We start from the raw sequence: 21,609 nt of genomic DNA, 5'->3' as shown, positions 1-21,609 counted from the left end.
AGCATTCAGTCTTGTTCCAATATTTTTCCTCCTCTTGAGAAATAAATAACCAAACTTTTGGTATCAACATGGAAACTCTGGAAATTTCTCTCTCACATGAAAGTCCACGGCTGAATTGGCTCCTCACAGGATCAAGGATCCAGATTATCCCATATATTCTATTTTCCATAAAGTTAGGAGACAGATATCATCTGTAAGCTCCAAAAGATATTTAAAGGCTGCCAACAGCAGCTGAATCAAGTAGAAGCCAAATAGGAGAAAGTGAAGAGAAGAAATACATAGAGTGGCATATTTCAGAGAACTCCAACAAAAATATGTTTTCATTCAGAGCTAAGGGTTACAAGTGCAAAGTCCCTATCACCAAATGTTGATACTGGGGTAAGCAAAGGTAAAATTTTCTGTTTCTAACAAGTTTAGATTTGGGGGGGGAGGCAGACCTATACAAGGGATCAAAGAGATGAATCATATGTAAAGAAAGAGTTGGTTTCTTGGCAGTGGAGAAAAAGCCTTACGGGTGTGAAAAGGCTGAATGACTGCCCCAGCCCCTCCCTGCTGTGCCAACCCCAGACCTCACCCCCAGTCTTGTACAAATAGCTGGTTCAGAAAACCCAATGCATTCAAATATGAGCGACAAAAAGGCAATCATATGTACACCATTGATAGAGCTATTAAAAACGAGTTAAGGGAAAAAAATGAGAAAAATGGCAGAAAACTTATAAACAGAAAAGTCACAGAAAAATGTTGCCACTGGAGCATATGAAATTTCTGGCTAAATATTTTACAATGAATTTTAAAAACTAAGTGAAGCAATTTCTCCATGAAGGAAATTCACAAAGCAGAAATAACTCAGAAGAGATGGCAAGAAAACAGGAGGAGCTAAAATGCAAGCTTGCTGAATTCAGAAAAGAGTGAAAAACAAAGTAACTGCAGATGGAGATGAAATGTGTACCAGGGAGAAAAAAGAGCAGAAAACACGGTAAGAGACAGAGAAGATAACAATGAGCAGACCATACCAACTGAAGTGGAAATAAAGAGTTTTAAAATATTAGAGAGAAAAATAATAGGTACAGAAGTCAAGACAAAGGAGAACCCACTTATGCACAATTGGGATCCCTGAAGAATGAAACAGAACAGAACCGGTCAGAACAAATCCCTAAAGACATAATTCAAGAAAACTTTCCTAAAATAAAAGCAGTCAAATCTGACCTATGAGAGACAACAACATAGACTAGGGAGAACAGGTTAACACGAGGGGCGTCCCGATCAGGTTATTAAACTTTAAAGATAAAGAGGCTGGGTGCCAGGCTCACACCTATAATCCTAGCACTCTGGGAGACCAAGTTGAGAGGGCTGTTTGAGCTCAGAAGTTTAAGACCAGCCTGAGCAAGAACGAGACCCCAATTTCTACTAAAAAAAGAAAAAAAAAAAAAAGAAAGAAAATAGAAAATTAGCCAGGCATGGTGGCACATGCCTGTGGTCCCAGCTACTCGGGAGGCTGAGGCAAGAGGATCACTTGAGCCCAGGAGTTTGAGGTTGCGGTGAGCTATGATGATGCCATTGTACGCTAGCGAGAGCAACAGAGTGAGACTCTGTCTCAAAAAAAGAAAAAAAAAAAAGATAAAGAGAATCCTTTAGGACAAAAAGTGAAAAGATCAAACAAGCCTGGTATCATATTTCTTTATATCAAATTAAAATCCAGAGGATTTGGAACCACACTAAGATCCTCAATAAAAGAAAGGGCAAGTCACATCCAACCTAGCTGCCATTCGAGTATAAACAGATAAACAGTTTTGAACAGGCTCTGGGAATACTGCTGCCAGTCCCTGAGCATTCTCCTTCTGGAGAATGAACTTTAGTCATCCAGACTACTGTGGAAACTGAGGCAAAAGAACTGGCAGTGAGCACTGAACATCTTTATCAAAAGAAGAAAGACTTTAAAAAATAAAGAAGGAAAACGGTGGAGATTTGAATGACAGCAGAGAATGTGGAAGCTATATGCCCTGACAACCAGGAGGGGAAGGGAGAATGAAGATGTGAGTTATACAAGGTTCGGTGACTGCACCTTCTCTAACAGCTGGAGGTCAAAGGGGACCATTTATAGGTGATAAGTCAGAAACATAAATTAGATCATGTCACTCATCTCTCTGCTTCTATTCTTCTGTAGCTCCCAACTGCAGTTTGAATAAAAATCCAAGTCTCAGACTGCAAGTTCTGGCCTTGCCTCAGCCTGTGAACACACTTCTACCCAACAATCATCACTTCACACCCCTCCCCCTGGTTCCGTGAGCCACCGTGTTCTTGCCATCTCCCCCGGCATTGCCTGTGCTCTCTGGGACACTCCTGGCCCTTCCTCCTCACCCATCACACTCTGCGTCAGCTTACGTGGCGCAAAGCGGCCTGCTCTGACTCCCCAACTGAAGTTCGTTCTTTAATTACACCCAATGCATTTTTCCCTCATAATAGTCACTACAAACTTGTGTAATTATGTATTTAATATCTGCCTTTCCCGTAAGACTGTAAACTCTAAGAAAGCATAGAGCTAAGTCCATTTGGAACATACTTAATTCCTAGGTCCCAATAATATAGGTCTTGCCATGTGGTAAGTGCTTAATAAATATACACTGAGAGACTAACACAACAAAGTTTATTCCACAAACCTCCTCATCTCCACTGCACCTGGAACATCATATGATATGGTAAGAGATCACTTCAACAACAATACTGAAAAACTTCAAGATCTTTAAAGCATTTGTTTCATATGCATTCTTTACTAAGGCAGGAAAGATTGAAAATGCATTTTATTAATAGAAAGATTTTTAGAGAGGACTGATATAAAAGAGGTTTTTGATAAGCTACCCATTCACTAGAAATTCAGAAGACATTTCATCTCAGATGGATTGGGTTTCAGCAAAATTTTATCATATGCTTCCGTATGACATTTGTTACACAGAGACAGTAAAGGATAAAAGCAGAAAACTTCTCACTTACTTTGGATGTTCAAACTTGTCTATAAGATCAACCTTTTCCACCAGGTCTCCTCCAATTGTCCGGACTAAGTCATAGAAATCATTCTCTGCATAGTTCTCAGAGGGCAACCAGAATGAAATGTCATTTATCACAGCAGGATACTTGCTAAGAGGCTAACAAAACAAGAGAAGAAAAGATAGATAGACTTGTTAGTTGGATGAGAATGTTTAAATTTTTCATAAGAAGTTCACTTGGCTAATTAGAAAATGCTGATAAAATATTATTTCAGCATTTGAATTTTCAGGAACAAAATGAACTTAAAAGATAAATCAATATTCAAAATTGGCAAATTCCATAATGAATATTACAGATTCTTACCACTTTCGGTGTAACATTACCATATATTAAATTTTATTATCATTAGTGGTCAATTTAGTGCAAAGCAACTTGAATATATATTTCAGCATTTTCCATTTGAACACTAGAAAAGTTCAAATTTAATTGACATGCAATTCTTTAACTTCTTGTGATACTTTCAGGAAGCCATTTTAGTAGAGAAATAAGAGCCTATCAAATTTGACATTTCAATTAGTAATGCCATTATTTGTTAGTATTTCTAATTATTAAATAAATGACTGATAAGTAGTCATTTAGGGAGTTATTTTTCAAGTTATGCCTCTAAGGATGTGATAAACACAAATGTAGTAATTTCTCCCACTTTATTCCATTTTTCCAGTTTATTAGCTTAGTGGTTCACCATTATATTGGATAGACATTTAAAATTAGATATGTTTAGAAGTTCCCGCATTTGTTTATGGTTTTCACATATTAGAATATATATAAATAAATCTCTCTCTTTCCATATATATATATACACACACACATATATATATGTATGTATGTTCTGGTCTATAAGTTACTGCCATATAAACAAAATGTTTTGTTATATAACTATGAAATCCTAAGGGGATATCTAATAAAGCTATACATTTTTTAGAAGGGCAAATTTACAAATTGATTTATGCCAAGCCTAATATCACTATAAAACTTTGGTGAACCATTGATCAGAAAAAGTATAAAACTTTTAAATGGCAATATCTTCAAAGAATTAAATACTCAAATATAAATGATTATTCAACTTGAAATATCAATAAAGTTGTCAAACAAATATATCAGTTTAGAGCACACATTTCAAACAAACACGATAAAGCTATCTAGTCACAGTGCCATGATAAATAACCCATGGGTTAATGTAACAACAAAAGATGATAGTAGTTTGGTGGTTATACAACTTGCTCTTCCTTTTGTCCCTTATGAAACACAGAAATTTAGGGAGATTAGATAAGAGACTGGGATTGCCAAGAATTAGCATGAAATCCCCTCTTCAATTAATCCAAGCTGACGTACCACACTTTTTGAGCTCTGATGAGGCAAGGTGACAGAGAAATGGGAGAAGGTGCCCTAACCAAGCCTGCAGTTCATGGACAACAGTTCACATGATCATAATGCAGTCAGCCAGAAAATATCCTACAAGACGTTTTCAAAATATACATTACAGTAAATACATTTTTAAAAGCCATGGAGTTAAAAAGAAAAACCCAGACAATGTACTATATTGCAAACCTACTTCAAGCTAACAAATGTAATAAGTTTAAAGTCATGGCTTAACTAAAGAGAACATTTACCCCACTAACTGTTTAGGTATCAGATGTGGGATACCTACTAGTGGCCCTTGCTTACTTGAGCAGGAGAAATATAATTTTGTTTTGAAAAAATAACTGCAGACCCACTGTTACTGAGATGCAAGATTTCCAAGTGCTTAACCAGTAGTGGTGTTCAAATCCATCCAGTGGCTTCGCATTGCTTCCAGGATAAAGCCCCCATTTCCTAAGAGCTTCTACCTCCTTCTGATGTTCTCCTGGGTCGGGTCAGCCCAACTTATGGGGTATCTTGAACACACTAAGCTACTCCTTCCACATACCATTTCCTGCCCTCCTACCCCAGTTCTGGCCCTCACTCAGCACCATGTTCACTTCATCTTCCCAGGCTCTGTCAGTCACTTGTTGCAGCACCTACCTTTCTCTAGCATGGTACTCTTCATCATTGTCATTGTTTGTGTAGCTACTTTATGTCTGTCTACCCTGGCTGTTACGATATTTGAGGGTAGGGTGTGTACTTTTTTCACCTCTGGACTCTGATCTCACACAGCACAGACCCTGTTACACTGCAGGTGTTCAGTAGGGGCACATTATGGCACTGCCTTGTGGGAGCAACGACTACATCAGAGTCAACCAGTTCAGTTGTTTTATCTCCTCTAACCAGATCGGCAAATGAGCATACCAGCTAAGTAAGACACAGAGACTTTCTCCCATCCCTGGCTTATCTAGGGTTTAGCAACCATGTGGGATGACAAATAGGCAAAGAAACCTGGCAAAAACTTGATAATCCACAATTGTAAAATCATGGAATTTTAGAATTGGAAGGGGCCTTAAATTATATCTAAATACTATTTGTGTATCATTTCTTATCTAGATTTAAACAGAGGAATGTCTATTTATTAGTTTCATCAGATAACCACATACAGCGTTCCTCGGTATCTGAGGGGGTTACATCTAGGACTCCAGAGGATCCAAAATCCGCAGATGCTCAAGTCCCTTATATAAACTGGTGTAGTATTTGCATATAGCCCAGGCACATCCTCCTGTATACTTTAAATCATCTCAAGATTACACATAATACCTAATGCAATGTAAATGCTCTGTAAATTGTTATGCAGTATTTAAAGGTTTTATTATTTTTTATTGTTGTGTTATTTTTTTCCCAAATATTTTTGATCCACAGTTGGTTGAATCTGTAGATGTGGAAGCTGTGGATACAGAAGATACACGGGGCTGACTATATTGATTAGTTCTTTTGTTGATCCTCTCAATTTTTGTTTTATGGGTTTTTTTTAAAATTGAAAAGGGCTAGAGCTTAAATTGTATATCAGAAAATAAAAGAACTGAAAAGGGTATCAAAACTATAGATAGAGACTTTAAAAGTCACAAGTGAATATTATGAACCATTTATTAACAATGAATTTGAAAACTTGGATTAAATGGATATTTCGCTCAAAACAGAAAACTTAAACCAATGACTAAGTACCAAATTGAATTATCAGTCATATTTCCTTTCAACAAAAATATTAGACCAATGGTTCACAGTATAACATTATGAAATGTTTAAGGTAAAGGTAGTGCCTTTTATATGTAAATTGTTTCATGAAACAGAGAAGGAGGGAGACTCAATTAATTTTATGAGACTACTTTAAACTTGAAGTCAGAATTGTACAAGCGCATTACAATTCATGAAAAAATTTTAGAACAATTTCACCTCATAATCTACATTAAAAAAAACCTAAATATAATTTTAGCAAACACAAATCAATAGCATATTAACATAAAATTGCAAAATGATCAAGAAGGTATTATTCCAGAATTATGGTAATGATCTGAAACCAAAAATAACCCATTAATCAACATATAAAGAAAAACCCTGTGATTATTTCATAGGGGGGAAAGTATTGATAAATGTATTACTAATTATTTTTTAAAATCTTGGCAAACTAGAAATAGAAGGCAACCTCAGTACATGGATGGCTTGAGAAGTTCCATTCTAGAGATTTTAGTCTTGAAAATGAGCCACATGGGCAACCTTAGATCAAGGTGGATAATGATGAGCTGAAAGCTGTAGGAGAAGGGAATCCATCTCAACCTAGACATGAATTAGCATCAAGGTTTGACGTTACTATTCCAACAATATTGGACCACTGGAAACAAATTGGCAAGGTAAAGAAGCCGGATAGATGGGTTCCACATGAATTGAATAAGCGTCAGAAGAGAAATCATCTTGAAGCTCACCTATTTTTGCTGTCATGACATAAAGGCAAACCATTTCTACACCGTATTGTTACATGTGATGAAAAATGGATTCTTTTTGATAATTGCAAGCATTTGGCACAATGGCTGGGTAAAGCTGAAGTGCCAAAACACAGTCCACAATCACATATTCATCCAAAAAAGCTAATGGTGCCTGTTTGGTGGTCCGGTGCTGGTAGTACACACTACAGCTTCATGAAACCTGGTCAATTGATAACAGGAGATGTCTACTGCAACCAATTGGACAAAATGATGAGGATGCTTGTGATTAAGCAGCCAAGACTGGTCAATAGAGACATGCCAATCCTCTTGGAAAACAATGCTCGACCACATGTAGCACAAACAACGCTGCTCAAACTGCACAGGCTGGACTTGGAAACTCTCTGTCATCTACCATATTCACCAGATTTTGCACCGACTCCCACTTTTTCCAGGTGTTGGATCACTTCTTGCAAGGAAAAATAGTTGATTCCCAAGAAGGTGTGGAAAATGCCTTTCATGATTTCATTGCCAATTGCTCTCTAGGCTTCTTTGCTGCTGGCATAAACAAGCTACAGTTAAGATGGCAAATTCATTCAAAATCGGACATTTCATATTTAATGACCTATATTTTTTTTGAAGCTATTAGGTGAATACAAGTTTATATATTTTCTTGGTGGATTTTTCCTTAATAGCAGTATTTGTGTCCTTGCTAATCTCTAGTAGGCTCTTTGACCCAAATTAGAACTTGTTATATCGCCTTTGTTTTAGTATTTTCTTTGTAAATATTTTTTCAATCTCTTTGATTTTAATTTTTTTTAAAATTTTTTTAAACAAGCTGAATTTCATTTAAAATCCAAATGCTTCACTTTCTTGTTGTTCGTCAGTATTTCATAGTGCAACAAATGTTTATTCAACTACATTTTGAATAGATTCCCTTTTCTTAAAAAAATGAAAAATTACATGTTTAAGAACCTTCTGAACTTTGCTAAGAAAGCTCAACCACATGTGTCAATTCATATTTTTAAATGAATCTTGAAAAGTTCAAATGGAGGATAATGAATATCCCAAGAAATAAGATTAGTCAGTCCAAGTAAAAGGTTCCAGAAAGGAATTATGCAATCTCTGTTTCAGGAAGTCTTTGAAAAAAAGGAGTGAGTCTAGTTCTCTTCTTGATTTGCAATACATGAGTTGAGTAAATTTGGAGGCATCAGCTGTCTACTATTCTGTTTCTTTTCAGTGTGGTAGGAGCAGAGTACTGGGCAGACTTCCGTCCTTCCCCACCTGGCCGTCGCTCTCCCCAGCTCAAAGAACCCCAGGTTTTGTTCAGGTAAGCAGTTGGATCTTAGGGAAAGTAGACCCCTCCTCAGTTCAGGGAATGAAAGTCACGATTGGATGATCACGTCATGGTTACTTGTGCCCCTCAGCCAGTCTTGGCGTGGACATAACCTCAGTTCCATTAATGCTATGTTGTGGTAATTCTGCTGAGAATAAAAAATTCACACCTTGGTGAGGATGGCCTTTTGCCCTTGACTCTTTCTTCTTCTTGAGATACTGGAACAAGGTCACGATGACTGGAATGGCTTCAAATTTTTAATAGGTCAGTTTAATGTGCATATTCACTGTGATTATTGATATTTTTCATTTCTACAGTCTTCATTTGTGCTTTCTGTTAACCAGTCCTTTCCTTGTCATAATTTTTCTCCTTTCCTTCCTTTTATTGGATTGATGGATTTTTTAAATATTCTAATATCTTTCCTTCTTCAGTGTAAGAAGCTATAAATGGTATTTCTATTCTTTAAGAATATATATATTTATTATCCTTTAATAAATTGTTCCAAAGCATAAAGTTATTTAGCGTCTTTATTTTAGCTGCTAAATAAGATAAGAAACTTTGTTTTCTTTAACAACCCCTGTTTCCAACTACCCATCTTCCTCATCAGTGTTGTCTAGAGTTTTATTTTTAAAAATAATCACACACAAAACAATGTTATTTAAGTCAATTTTTTTTTAATTCTATATTTGTTTCCTGCATTCCACCTCTTCATTGAGAGACAATGAATGCTCCATGGAATTCTCTCACAATGTGTGACAGCTTGTGTACCAAACAGTGCTGGAATACAGACATTCCTCCTCCTATGGCAGAAAGCAGATTTCTTTCCTCACCAGAATGGTAAAGATAATAATGTCTTCCTTGAGGACAAAGATTGGGCAGGTTTACTAACAGCCCCTCTAAAAGATTGGGAGAAAAACAAACACAAATAGACAAACAAAATATTGGGCTCCAGTTCCCAAGTGCAAGGTTTTCAGCACCACCCAGTGTGTGCAGCAGCCAGAACTCAAGCCGCCTCTGTGCTGTAACACAGTCCTTTGTCTCTGAGGTACGAGTCTCTTGTCATTGTATTGGCAACCATGAAACTGTGGCAGTACTTTGTTAACCTAGCAGTGGGGGAAGACGGGCCTTTCCCAGTCCTGATATCCTTCTTTCTTTTTCACTTTTGGTCTCTCAGATGAATATCCTTCAACAGTTTTTTCAATGAAAGTCTCTGGGAGGCAAACTCAGTATCGACATGTGTGAAGCCCCTCACATTTAAATAATTTGGTAGGGTACAAAACTATAGATTCATGGTTGTCTTCCCCCAGCACTTTGACAATATTTTCCTGGTACCTATTAGTAATGATGACAAGTCTGCTGTCAGCCAGTGCTATTGCTTCATAGGCAATACGTCTTTTCTTCCCGGCAGTTTGGGAGCGGTGCATCTTTATCTCTGAGGTTCTGCAATTTGACTCTAATGAGGCCAGGTCTGCATTTATCTTTATTTATTCTGCTCAGTACTCAGAGTATGTTTTCAATCAGAGGGTTTACGTCTCATACCAATTCTGAAAAATTCCAGCTACTACTTCTCTTTGGTCCTTTCATTCTCTGCTGGAACAGCAGTAATACATATTGTGGAGCTTCTGAATCCACCTTCCATTTCTCTCTCTTTTTTTTTTTTTCCAGAAATAATCTTTACTGCAATTTCCACAATTACAAACAAATTTGGGGATAACTATTCATAGTAATTGGGTGTATATAATTTTAAATTGCCATGCTTCTAACTGAGATTATTTGGATTTTGCAAAAATCCATACTGGTTGATGACATGCTAGAATCACTGAATCAAACTTTGTAATCTTTAATTGCTAATATCAGGGAGTGGACCCAAATATTTAGTAAAGGTTTGTATTCAAAACAAATTTGTTGTTTTCACAGACCTTGCAAAGATAAAGCATTCATATATGTGAGAGATATTCACAGTTTAGCTGTGTTCTACATTTTTCCACAGGTATGTTTCTATAGAAAAGTATTTTGTGTCCCCAATCCTGTTCCATGTGATCCGTCTAGCCAGGATTGGCCGGATCCTACGTCTGATCAAAGGAGCAAAGGGGATCTGCAGGCTGCTCTTCGCTCTAATGATGTCCCTTCCTGCGTTAACATCGGCCTCCTGCTCTTCCTGGTCATGTTCATCTATGCCATCTTTGGGATGTCCAACTTTGCCTATGAAAGCAGACATGATTATCGACAAATTAAACGGTAACCCCAGAAAAAACAGATGGAGGCTCCTCTACCACTTCTCCTCCTTCCAGACACATCCAAGGTTACCCGGCTTCTTCATGAGTGATGTGAATGGTGTGCACAGGAGCCTGTGTCGAACCCAGGCCCCTTCAGGCCTGTTCACGCATAACCATCAGGGCTTGACCTCCTCCTTGGCTGTCTGGGTCAAGGGGGGTGATTCTCTGGGCCATGATAGCACATATTTGGTTCAGAATAACTTTTCCATTGACAGAGGCAATTTAGCACATTGCCTGGGGTCAAGAGCCACTCTCACAGGGTTACCTTCCATTTCTCTTAACTGAACTATTTTAGGTTTTTATCTTTATGTGTTTGTATAGCATTCTGGGTGAATTCTTCAGTAATGACTTATTAACTACTAATTGTCTCTTCAACTGAGTCTAGTCTCATCTGGCTTTTTTTCTTCTTTATTTCAATGAATCTATTATTTATTTCTGATATTCTGAGATTTTTTTTTGCCATATCTACTTATACTTCATTTCTGCCTCTTATTTAGAATTTGTTTTTATTTTTTATGATTATTCCTCCATTGATTGCTGTTTTTAAGATTGCTTTTTGAGTTTAATATCCAGTAAATTCCGATTCTGATTGTTGATGCAGATGGCTGCACTCTAAGGTCAGAGTTCCTGGAACTCAGGGTTTGGAATCCGTGTGTGCGGGCTCATCCTGTATAGGAGGTAACTGCAAATGTTCTCTCGCTCATCACTCCCCGCTTAGAGATTTTTGTGATTCCTCTACTTGAACTGCTAGACCAGAATGGAGTTGATGTGCTGGTCTAGGTCCCTGCCCATGGTGCTATAGCTGCAGATAAGATAGGGGGACTTAGTTCCTGAGAAGGAGCTTTGTCTCTGTCCTGCTCTCTTCCTAGGATCCAAGCTTCCCATACGCTAGGATATAGCAAGCCCTGATACTCGGCCTCCTTTCTAGATTAGGGGACAGTACTACTGTCCTGCCCCTGTTCTCAAACAGAGCCTATGCTCTGGCCCAACACATCAAGCAGGGCTATCTTAGTCCTGACACTCCATCAGAGCTAAGCTGCCACACTCCCCCTCCTCCTTGTGATCCCAGAGCTCACTGTCTACAGTTTAATGCTCTGCTTTGTGTTGGTCTCTTTTCCATGGTGATATATCTTTTTTAGTGGAATGGGGAACTTAATTATGACTTTTTCATTTTATCTTTTTAGATTTTGATCTATCACTGTTGTGTATTTGGAGCAGGAAAAGTGCAGCCTACAAAGCAACATCAACTTGACTCTATTTCTTTGCACAACGTTTCCTAACTTTGTTGGGGAGGAGGTCACAGACATCTCTGAGAAAATGAGGAAAGATTCAAATCCTTATTCCAGAAAAGTCCATATTTTTACAAACACAGATTTTTGCATGGAACATCTAGGATTCACAAACCCAGTAAAAGTCATTTAATGAGTCAGAATAAGGACCCAGTCTATGACCTAGACTCAAAATTGTGTTGTGTAGTTCAAACATAAACAGTTGAGATGACTATCCTAAGAGAATTTAAAAAAATACCCAAATCGTATTTTACTAACATGATATACATACATATGCACATATACTTTGCATGCCTCTATACTGTAAAGAATATATACTTTATAATAACAGAACTATACATGAAGGCATCATTGTTTGTCTTGTGATAACTACTTACATTGCAGTTACATTTACTTAGATTTAAAAAGTCTGACTGTTATGGGCTATACTAAGAAACCCCTTCCTGCAGCTCAGACAGCTCTGAAGGCCTCCTCGTGTTCTGCCTGGCGTCCCTGAGGCCTTGGCTGTAAGGGCATCGCACCCTGATTCCTCCCATGCCCAATCCTACTGCTGTCCCTTCGTCCCTTCCCTTGCACAGGTCTTGATCCCAAGAGCACCTGAAAATAAGCTTCTGTCACCATCATCTCCACTATGGTTTGGATATTTGTCCCCTCCAAAACTCATGTTGAAATTTGATCCCTAGTGTTGGTGATGGGGCCTAATGGGAGGTGTCTGGAGTATGGGGGAGGATCCTTCATGAATAGATTAATGCCCTCTCTGGGGGAGAGTCTCATGGTGCCTGGCCCCTCCACCTACTCTCTCTCTCTTCCCCTCTAGCCATGACCTCTGCACACGCCGGCTCCCCTTTTGCCATGAGTGGGAGCAGCCTGAGCCCACCAGAGGCAGATGCCCAGTCTTGAACTTTCCAACCATCAGAATCATGAACCAAATAGTTTTTCTTTATAAATCACCCAGCCTCAGGTATTTTATAGCAACACTATACAGGCTAAGAGGAATATCCATCCATCTCAGAGTCTGCTTTCTGAGGAAACTGTCCTATGACTCCCAGACCTCAACAAAATGTCAACAACCAGCTGACAAGAGAATCTGGTGTGCCCAGGGGGATAGCAAGCCTCGACAGGTGAACACTGGAGGGAAGCAGACCTGGCCTAGACTCTGTCTCCATCTTAGCAGCTGTATGACACAGAGGAATGGCTGTGCCAGGCCTCCCTGGCAGTCTTGCTCATATCCACCTAAGCCACACAGGCAAAGACCTCAACTGTGGCTCATCGGCATCTCACCACCCTCCCGTGTTCCGGCCCATGAGCCATCTCCTACTCACCTTCTATTTCCCCGCAAGGCTGTCACGAAGCAGCTTCTCATCACCTCCAGGGTTCTGAAAGGTATGAAGCTTCCTGCTTCACACTCCTCAGAACAGAGGTACAGAACATAAAACCTCCTCTGCAGTAGGCCATCTCATGACTGGCATTGCAGTCGCCTGCTCTCTTAGGTTAAACTGTGCTCCCCCAATAAAGATACGCTGGAGTCCCAACCCCCAATACATCAGAATGTGCCCTTGCTTGGAGAAAGGGTCTCTACTAAGGTAATCAAGGTAAAATGAAGTCCTTTGGGTGGGCCCTAATCCAGTACGACTAGTGTCCTTATAAAAAGGAGGAAATTTGGACACAGACACACGCACAGGGAGATTGCCATGTGAAGACGAAGCCAGAGATGGGATAATGTTTCTATACGCCAAGGAATGCCCAAGCTCGCCAGCAAATACCGGAAGGTAGAGGGAGGCGTGGAGCAAATCCTCGGAAGGAAGCAACCCTGCCAACACCTTGATCTCAGACTTCCGGCCTCCAGAACCGAGACACTAAAGTTCTGCTGTTCAAGGCACCCTGTCTGCGGTATCTGTCTACGACAGCCGTAACAAACTATTAATAAAATACCCACCCTTTGTTTCAGTGTCGTCCCTGATGTGTGAGAGCTGGCACCTTTGGCTCCTCTTCCTTCTGAGCCAATATAAGCAGTAAGTGGTCTAAATCTTGAATCTCGTGTATTTTTACCAGCTGAATCGGTCAGGCCTTGGCCTTGGCCTTGCCGGGTGTGCTGTGGGCTTGACAGGCCGCTGAGGCCAACTCGCCTCACGGTTCCCTCACCTATGAAATGGAGACTGCACCTGCTTCCTCACACTGTGGTGAAGAAGACAAGAAATAACCTTCAGAAAGCACACATGTATAGTGTTCAAACCAAAACATGGATTCGAACAGTTCTGCAGATATACAAGTTTGATGGTTGTCCATGACCCAGTTATAAATTATAAACTTGCCATGGGGCTGGAAAGGGGCGGTCTTGAAAGCGGGATTCTGGTTTGACCATACTATTCCATCCTCACTGGCCCCTGCTGCAGGTTTATCCCCATATCTGAACAACAACGTCTCCAAGTCCCTTCCAAGGTTAAAATCCTCGGAGGCTCCCTTCTTAACATTCCAAGATTAAATAAAAATTCTTCAGCCTCCACAAATCTGTTCACAAACATTCTCAAGGAAGCTAATCTCGCATTGTCAGTTGGTATAATAACACAACCCTGTATTCCAGCACCTTTATTCCAGTGAAGTTTGTTCCTACATCAAAATCTTTCCCAAACTTAATACTTTCTTCTTTTTTTCAATGTTACTGAGACAGGATAACAGATTATCAACCTCCCTTATGCAAATTTTTCTGTACTAGTCAATCATTGTTAAATCAGTCTCTGGTTTGGTTTTCTTCCTTTTAGGCTAAGTTACTATTTTTTTTTTTTGGCTCAGAAATTATTTTGACAGAGTGTCAAATGGGGAAGGGTCTCTGCTTCCTCTACAAGTTCTCCACAGAAGTCTGAGATTGCCAAGCGGACTTTCAGTCAGTTGTTGTTTTTTTTAATTTTACTTTTCTCCACATACTTCCTACTTGACGGAATCAGTCAGCTTTTAACCATGGTCAAGTTTAGTCAAAGCATAACTTTGCAGCTCCCATGAGCAGTGCTTTGCTTTCCAGATGAGAACACACATCCCTTTTATTTTATTGTGATTATATGATCAACAACGGTTGCCATTCATGGGGCGCTTCATACGCACCATCTCATTAACGCACAGCACAACCCTATGAGGCAGCCACTATTGCTGTTCCCACTGTGTCCATGAGGAGACTGAAGCTTAGAGACCTAACTACCCTTAACTAATCTGTCTAAGGTCAAACAGCCACTAACTGGCAGAGCTGAGATCAAACGCAGGTCTAGTAAGGCCAGGCTGTGCTATTAACCCCTTTGCTTTAAGGCCTCCCATTTAAAACTAAGGGCTCTGTCTTAGCTTGGGCTGTTATAACAAAAATACCATAGACTAGGTGGCTGAACAACATACATTTCTTTCTCATAGTTCTGGAGCCCATGGTTCAGGGTGCTAGCATGGTCAGGTGTGGGAAGGCCTTCTTCCTGGGTTATAGATGGCGGCAGCATTGAGGGGATAGAGGGAAGGGAGGGGGGAGCAGGGAAAGAGAGAGAAGGCATGAGAGCAAGCTCAACTGTTTCTTCTTGTAAGGGCACTGATACCATTCCTGAGGGCTCCTCCTTCGTCATCTAATCCCCTCCCAAGGGCCTTACTTCCTAATACCAGCACACTGGAGGTTAAGATTTCAATATACGAATTTTTTTGGGGGGATACAAACATTCAGTTCATAACAGGCTCACAGGAAACAGCTTAGTTCCTACTACTGTTTCCAGAAGTAGTCTATTCAGCCTAATTAACAATTACGTAAATAAGACCAAATCTAACATTTATCCCTAAGGTGCCTTCTAGGACATTTCCTTTTCAAATGATTCATTTGGCTATTAGATTAATTACCTTGATTTATAAGCACTTTCAGTCTGTTTACACTCTGTGTGATTGAGTTCTTATCTAAATTAACTTAAAAATCAGTTTTACCTATAAAAATAGTATGTCCAACAAATTACTTTGTTTTACATCCAGATGTTTGATAGCCCTTACTTTAATTTTAATCTGTTCGCTCTGTAATAAAAAAAACCACCTATCAAATTTGGCTGGCAGGTTTGGTACTTTAGGATTTCAGGTTGTTTTAACTCATGATTCCATGCTGCTTTGATGTTACAGATTTTTTCACTTTGTTCCAACATTTTGTTTTTATTCCTACTTAACTTCACTGAGTGCCAGGAGCACACTGTGTTGGTCAGAGGAAGCACAGTGCCTACTCAGGAAACTTTTGTTCTGTTACTTCACCAAGAAACCACATGAGACTCATCAAGTTCTAAACAGTCTTCTAAACTTTAATAGGATATTTCCCATATTTGTGCTTCAATTTTAATAGAATTTCAGTTCTTTTTGAAGATCCACAGAAAACAAAAAAATTTTTATAATAAAATCATGTGGAACAATCATGTTGGTAACCTTGTGTTCAATTAACTTTCAATGTTTCTGTATCATGGTATCCCAACTAACCAATGAACTCCTTGAAGACAGAGCAGCTTTTCAAATCTTTTTGAATATTTTCAAATTTACTCTAAAACTCCAGAATGCTTTATTTAAAACAAGTCATATATTTGAAAATGCAGACACACTGTGCTACTCTACTTAAACAGGGGAGTGGGGAGCCCAGCCATTGCATGTGGCCTCATACTCTCCAAGCGACCTTAGGGATCTGGAGCAAGGCTTCAAGGCCCTTGCCTGAAGGTAGTGGTTTTTAACTTAAGAAAAATAAAAAAAAAGCCTCAGAAATCTTTGTTTAAAAAAAATATTGCATGTGCCTTTGGTTAAAGAAGGACTTGCAGAGGGGGTGCCACCCAGAGTCCTATTTCACTGCCTGTGAGCACCTGGCCAAGTATTTACACAAGATTAAAATGCCGAAAATAACTACCTTATGGGTGATGAAAATGTTCTAAAATTGACTGTGGCGATGATTGCTCATCACTGTGAATATACTAAAAAAACCCACCAAACTGCTGATCTTAAATGGGTGGATTGTATAGTGTGTGGATTACATCTCAATAAAGTTTTTATGAAAATAAAAAATGAATAAATAAACATATTGATGGAAGAAATAAAGGTTTCTAAAAATGAAGAACTAGTTTCTATCTCATCTTTAGAACATATCAAAGCTTTCATCTATTAAATTCAATTTCTTAGACTAATACTTTAGCCTTTTTGGAGGCAGCATACTGGTCACTCTCCTCTTCCCTCTCAGCAGTGAAATATTTGTAGAAGGTTTGCCCAGCTGTGCAACTCTTCCATTGCACGCCTTGCCTGTATCGGCATGGCCTTATATCATCATAATCCTTTAAGTGAACTCACACATGGTTTTGTGCTTATAATTTTTCCTAGTTGATCATATTTATTATACTAAGAGACAGGCATGTCCTTTCCATTCACTTCATTTAAAATGCTTGAAGCTCTGACTCGAGGGGGGTGGGGAGGGGGGGCATGGGAAATATACGTAACCTTAACATTTGTACCCTCATAATATGCTGAAATAAAACAAAGCAAACCTAAGAACTTAAGACACATGATTTCCAATGGCTTGCTCAGAACTGCAGCAAAGATCAAACGCCAGAATCCCACAGGAGCCTTTTATAGAGTGGACCACTTGGACTTGACCTTCCTCTCTTTCTCATGCTATCCCTTCCCCATACCCATGGCTAGTGGTCCTTTGGGGCCAGACCCCTTGATCCTGCATGTTCTACTATTTCTTCCTGACCTCCACAGTGGCAAAGAATTAACATTGTTTCAGTCGTTTCTCTGTGGTGACCCGCGCCCGCCCCCAGCAGTAGGCAGACATTCACCCTGCCTGTCTGAAGCTTTGTTCTCCATCCCATTTGGTGACAGAAATACCCAAGGAAAGAGGGTTAGGCTAAGTTAATTACTTCTGAACACATTTATTGATTTGATATCTCTAGAAAGCCTAATATCAACTCTCAATCATAGCATAGAAGTAGAGAGGGAACAGAAAAACTAAACGTGAACACCTAAATTTTGAAGAGAAAACATCCTGGCTGCTCTGGGAGAGGAAGGGGACGGGATGGGAGGACAACACAAGTAGATGCAGGGCTGGTGGCACCATCACAGGCTGCGTGGGAGCTTCTCGGGTACCGTGTTATTATGCTATGCAATTTAAACACACCATGCTTTCCCAAATATCAAATTATTATTTAAAGAGAAAATTAAAGAGAAAAAGAATATCTATGTTTAGTCATTACATACAGAAATTATGTAACAGAGGGAAATACTGGCTACAGTTATTGTATTTGCATTTTGTAAATAATTGCTTTTTCTATATTTAAAATAAAATTCCAGCTGTTTAATATTAGAGTCTATCTCAACAAAACAGACAATGAGTACAACTTCCTCACATTAGGGAGAAATGTACAGTGTTACTTTCTTTTGTACCAAATTCAAATGAGTCCAATAAAGTCTATACCAAAGTTCACAGAGGGCCAACGTGATGCCGTACTTAGAAGTAAGAGGAGTGTGAACACGGGGTTCTGATGGAGAAACGCCCAGCCCTGAGCTCAGGCAGTAGCCTGCAGAATAACTTCTGTAGCATCGGAGCCAGAGAACAGAACATCTGGTGCCTGCTATGTATCTTGCCTGCGAGGGCTGTGCCCCCCACTCAGACTTCCTCCCTGCTTCCCGAGAGCTCAGAGACCAGAGGGGAAGGGCAGCCTAAGATGCGATAAGTGCAAAATGTGTCGTGTGTGTGCAAGGAGCAGAAGCAGACCCTTCTGTCTTTGCAAATCTGATTACTCTCCCCTTCCCAGAGACAGCCACACCTTCCACCTTGTAAGTAAAAGTCTCAGTAGGATCGGTCATTCAAATAACAAAACACAGGTGAATATTCACAAGTTTTTGGCCAGCTGTTGGGTCAAAGGCCAAACCTGGCAGGGAGCAGAAGACAGTACTGAGCACTTTCTGGAGCAGCTGCTCACCGCCCGGGGCAGCAGTTCCAGGGCCAGGCCTGCTTCTCCCTGACCAGGCACCTGTAGCCAGCTCTCTGCGCCTAGGATTCCTCACCTGTAAAGGCAGTTGCTCAGCACTACCTGACCATAACTGTCCCATGGGGTATCACCAGGGGTACTTTGGAAAACCTGAGCCACTGTCAAGTACATCAGAGAGATGCTGGGTTTAAGCAAGTTAGGCATGAGAAACCTCAGAAAAATTATTAGTGGGGTTTATCCTTCCTAAATTTCAAACTAAAAAGACCAAGTGCAACCCAAATTTTGGATTCTACTGGTTACCGAATCCCAGCTATCCTGTCTTTCAGAGGCCAGAACAGAACCCAGCAGGGGCATTCAGTGAAAACATTCACCTCCTGGCTTCCGGGGTACCCCAAGTCTCTCTACCACTCAAATCACAATTCCTGCCTCTCAAGGCTTCTCCAGCCTAGGCTTCTTGCTAGTTTAAGAATTTTTAACTATTTGGAATTGGGAAAACTAGCTTTTTAGAATTTCATCAAATAAACCCTATAGAGTGTCACTGAGGCTATGAGCATGCAAAATCATTAATCAAGAGGTAACATTCCAACCCCATCAATGACTAATTTCCCTTATGCAAAAGGAAGAATAATGGCTCTGTACACGGGATTAACCATGAAGCCAGATTCTGGGATTTCTCCTTTTCTCCAAAAATCTATCTTATATGCTGGTTACCTGTGTATGACAAAAAAGTTTTCAGCTTGCACGTACCCGCACTCACAGTGGAGCAGGGCGGATGGTGTTGCCCAGCTTTTGTAGCTGGAAAAAGGGAAGTGCAGAAGCTCCTGTGCTGGGGGGGGGGGCAGAGGGGGCGCACAGTTAAGGAGGGGAGCACAGGCCCCTGTGACTCCCAAACCTCCTGTTCACCCATCAGTCACAGCACGTCCCCTCTTCCCAAAGACCTTCCTGAACCCACAATGGCTGGGACGCCTCTCTGCCTCTTAGGACCCCTCTACTCCTGTGTTAGCCTCAGTAGGCTCCTCTGTAAAACAGGACCGATATCCTTACCCATTGAATTATTATGAAATTTAAGTGGGAAAACATATATTAAAAACCTTTATAAATTACAAAACCCCATACAAGGTAAGGTAGGATCAACTACCCCTTTCTCTTTGTTTCATAAGCTTTTTAAAACAAACTCATCAGATTAACAACATAATATTAGTTACCACTTAGTGCTTACCACATACCAGGCAGTGTTACTTCATTTCATTTTCAAATGAAGCACAAGGAAGGCCACTCAGGGACTACAACTCAGCTCTGCTACTTGCTAATTTTTTTGTCCTTGGGCAGTTCCTTAATTGCTCAATTCCCCACGTGCAAGAGCAAGGCCATTCCAGTATCCCCTCATGGGGTCCCCATGAGAGTTCAAGGCATTAGTATAGGTGCTGCACATAGTAAATACACATTGTTTACTATTTTATTGCTCATTCTTATGTGGCCAAACCACAGTTGAACTCAGATCCAGCTGCTTCTCTCACCTCCTGATGTTGTGGCACTTATCATTATGGTCTGTAATCTAGGGAAGAGTCTGTATATCTGTGTCACCTGATTAAATGTGTATCAAGGACAGGGACATTTTCTCCCTCTTTCTAGTAAGCATAGCACATTGTACACAATGGAAAAAAGCAATGTTTGTGGACTTGAATTAGAAAGCCTAGCACCTTTCTGCATGATTCCTTTTTTCACCAGCCTTGATTTGGCTGTGGACCAGGGAGAAGGGTCACCACAGAAATGCTGACAGGGAGGAGCACATGATTGGAGTTCCAGCTGAGACGTCATTTCCCCCTTAGGTACCTACATCAAAGCATCAAGGGCTAGATCATTCAGCAGAAGGAATGAAGGGATTATAAAATGGAAACTTGGAAATGCTGAGGGTCTTTTAGACTTTTTTTCTGGAGAGCTGAAGGGAGAAGCACAGAGCTTGACAGGAAGAAACACGAAGAAGATGCTCTTGGCTCAGAATTACAAGAGAGAAGGGACCTTCGGACTTGCTCCAGGCTAACGCAGTTATTACATTGCTGGCTCTCAGCTCCGAATCCACCTTCCTGCACTCTGCCCTGTGAGGCTGGGCGCTGCAAGCTGCACTTCTGCTTGGTCAGGGCTCCAGGTCAGGCTCTGCCAACTGGCCCTAGAGGGAGGCTCCAGGCCAGACGAGGAGAGAGAAGGACTGGCTCTTCCCCGCCTGTTCTTGCCAGGGGCCCCAGCAACACTGCTTCTGTTAATACCTGCTGCCAATATCAGTTTGACCAGTAGTAGTGGCTGAATTCACTTGGCAGTTTTTCAACATCTGCAGAACCAGCATCATCATACAGTTCCCCGGACAGCCAGCACAGCTTGGAGGTGGGTCCCAGTCCCCCGGGTCCCTCCCCTGAGCTCAGAGACACCTGCTCTTCTGCCTATTCAGAGGTCTGGGCCTTAGCTCTGAGAGACCCCTCCACCAAGCTTTTAAATTTCATTAATTCCAACCTCTTCCTTTGTTCCCTCAGCCTCGGGGTGGGGGTGGGGAGCTGCTTTCTGCACTTGCTGCCTCCATGACACCTTCATGTTCTCCTGTTGACTCTTCACTTACTTCCCTGGAAGGCTAACACTTCTTTACGTTTAATTCTCTGTATTAAAAAACAAACAAACAAACAAACAAACAAACACTGGTATGGCTCTGTCCCTGCCTATACCTGACTGATACAACAAGGAAGGAAGGAAGATTTGCCAAGAAGAGCCTGTGGTGGCTATCCTAGTTATTATACCAGATTCTAATAAATGATGGAAATAAAACCCAGGAAAACCAATTCTCAACATAAATCTAAACAGAGTACTATCAGTTATAAGAAACAACGGTAATATAGCACC

General features: G+C 40.4%; 1 protein-coding gene across 9 annotated transcripts in view; it reads right to left on the bottom strand.

Moving 5' to 3' along the window:
- FARS2 (phenylalanyl-tRNA synthetase 2, mitochondrial) overlaps window positions 1-21,609 on the bottom strand; it is a 520,217-nt gene that overhangs the window by 143,584 nt on the left and 355,024 nt on the right. For all 9 annotated transcript variants that reach the window (XM_076010445.1, XM_076010446.1, XM_076010448.1 and 6 more), the window contains one exon: window positions 2,989-3,140. In XM_076010445.1, coding sequence (XP_075866560.1) covers window positions 2,989-3,140 — 152 coding nt within the window. The remainder of the gene's footprint in view (window positions 1-2,988; window positions 3,141-21,609) is intronic.

The sequence above is a fragment of the Microcebus murinus genome, chromosome 15, assembly GCF_040939455.1.
Source record: "Microcebus murinus isolate Inina chromosome 15, M.murinus_Inina_mat1.0, whole genome shotgun sequence".
NCBI classification, from domain to species: domain Eukaryota; kingdom Metazoa; phylum Chordata; class Mammalia; order Primates; family Cheirogaleidae; genus Microcebus; species Microcebus murinus.
Note: the sequence above shows the minus strand (reverse complement) of the source record. Positions and strands in the feature narration are given on the sequence as shown.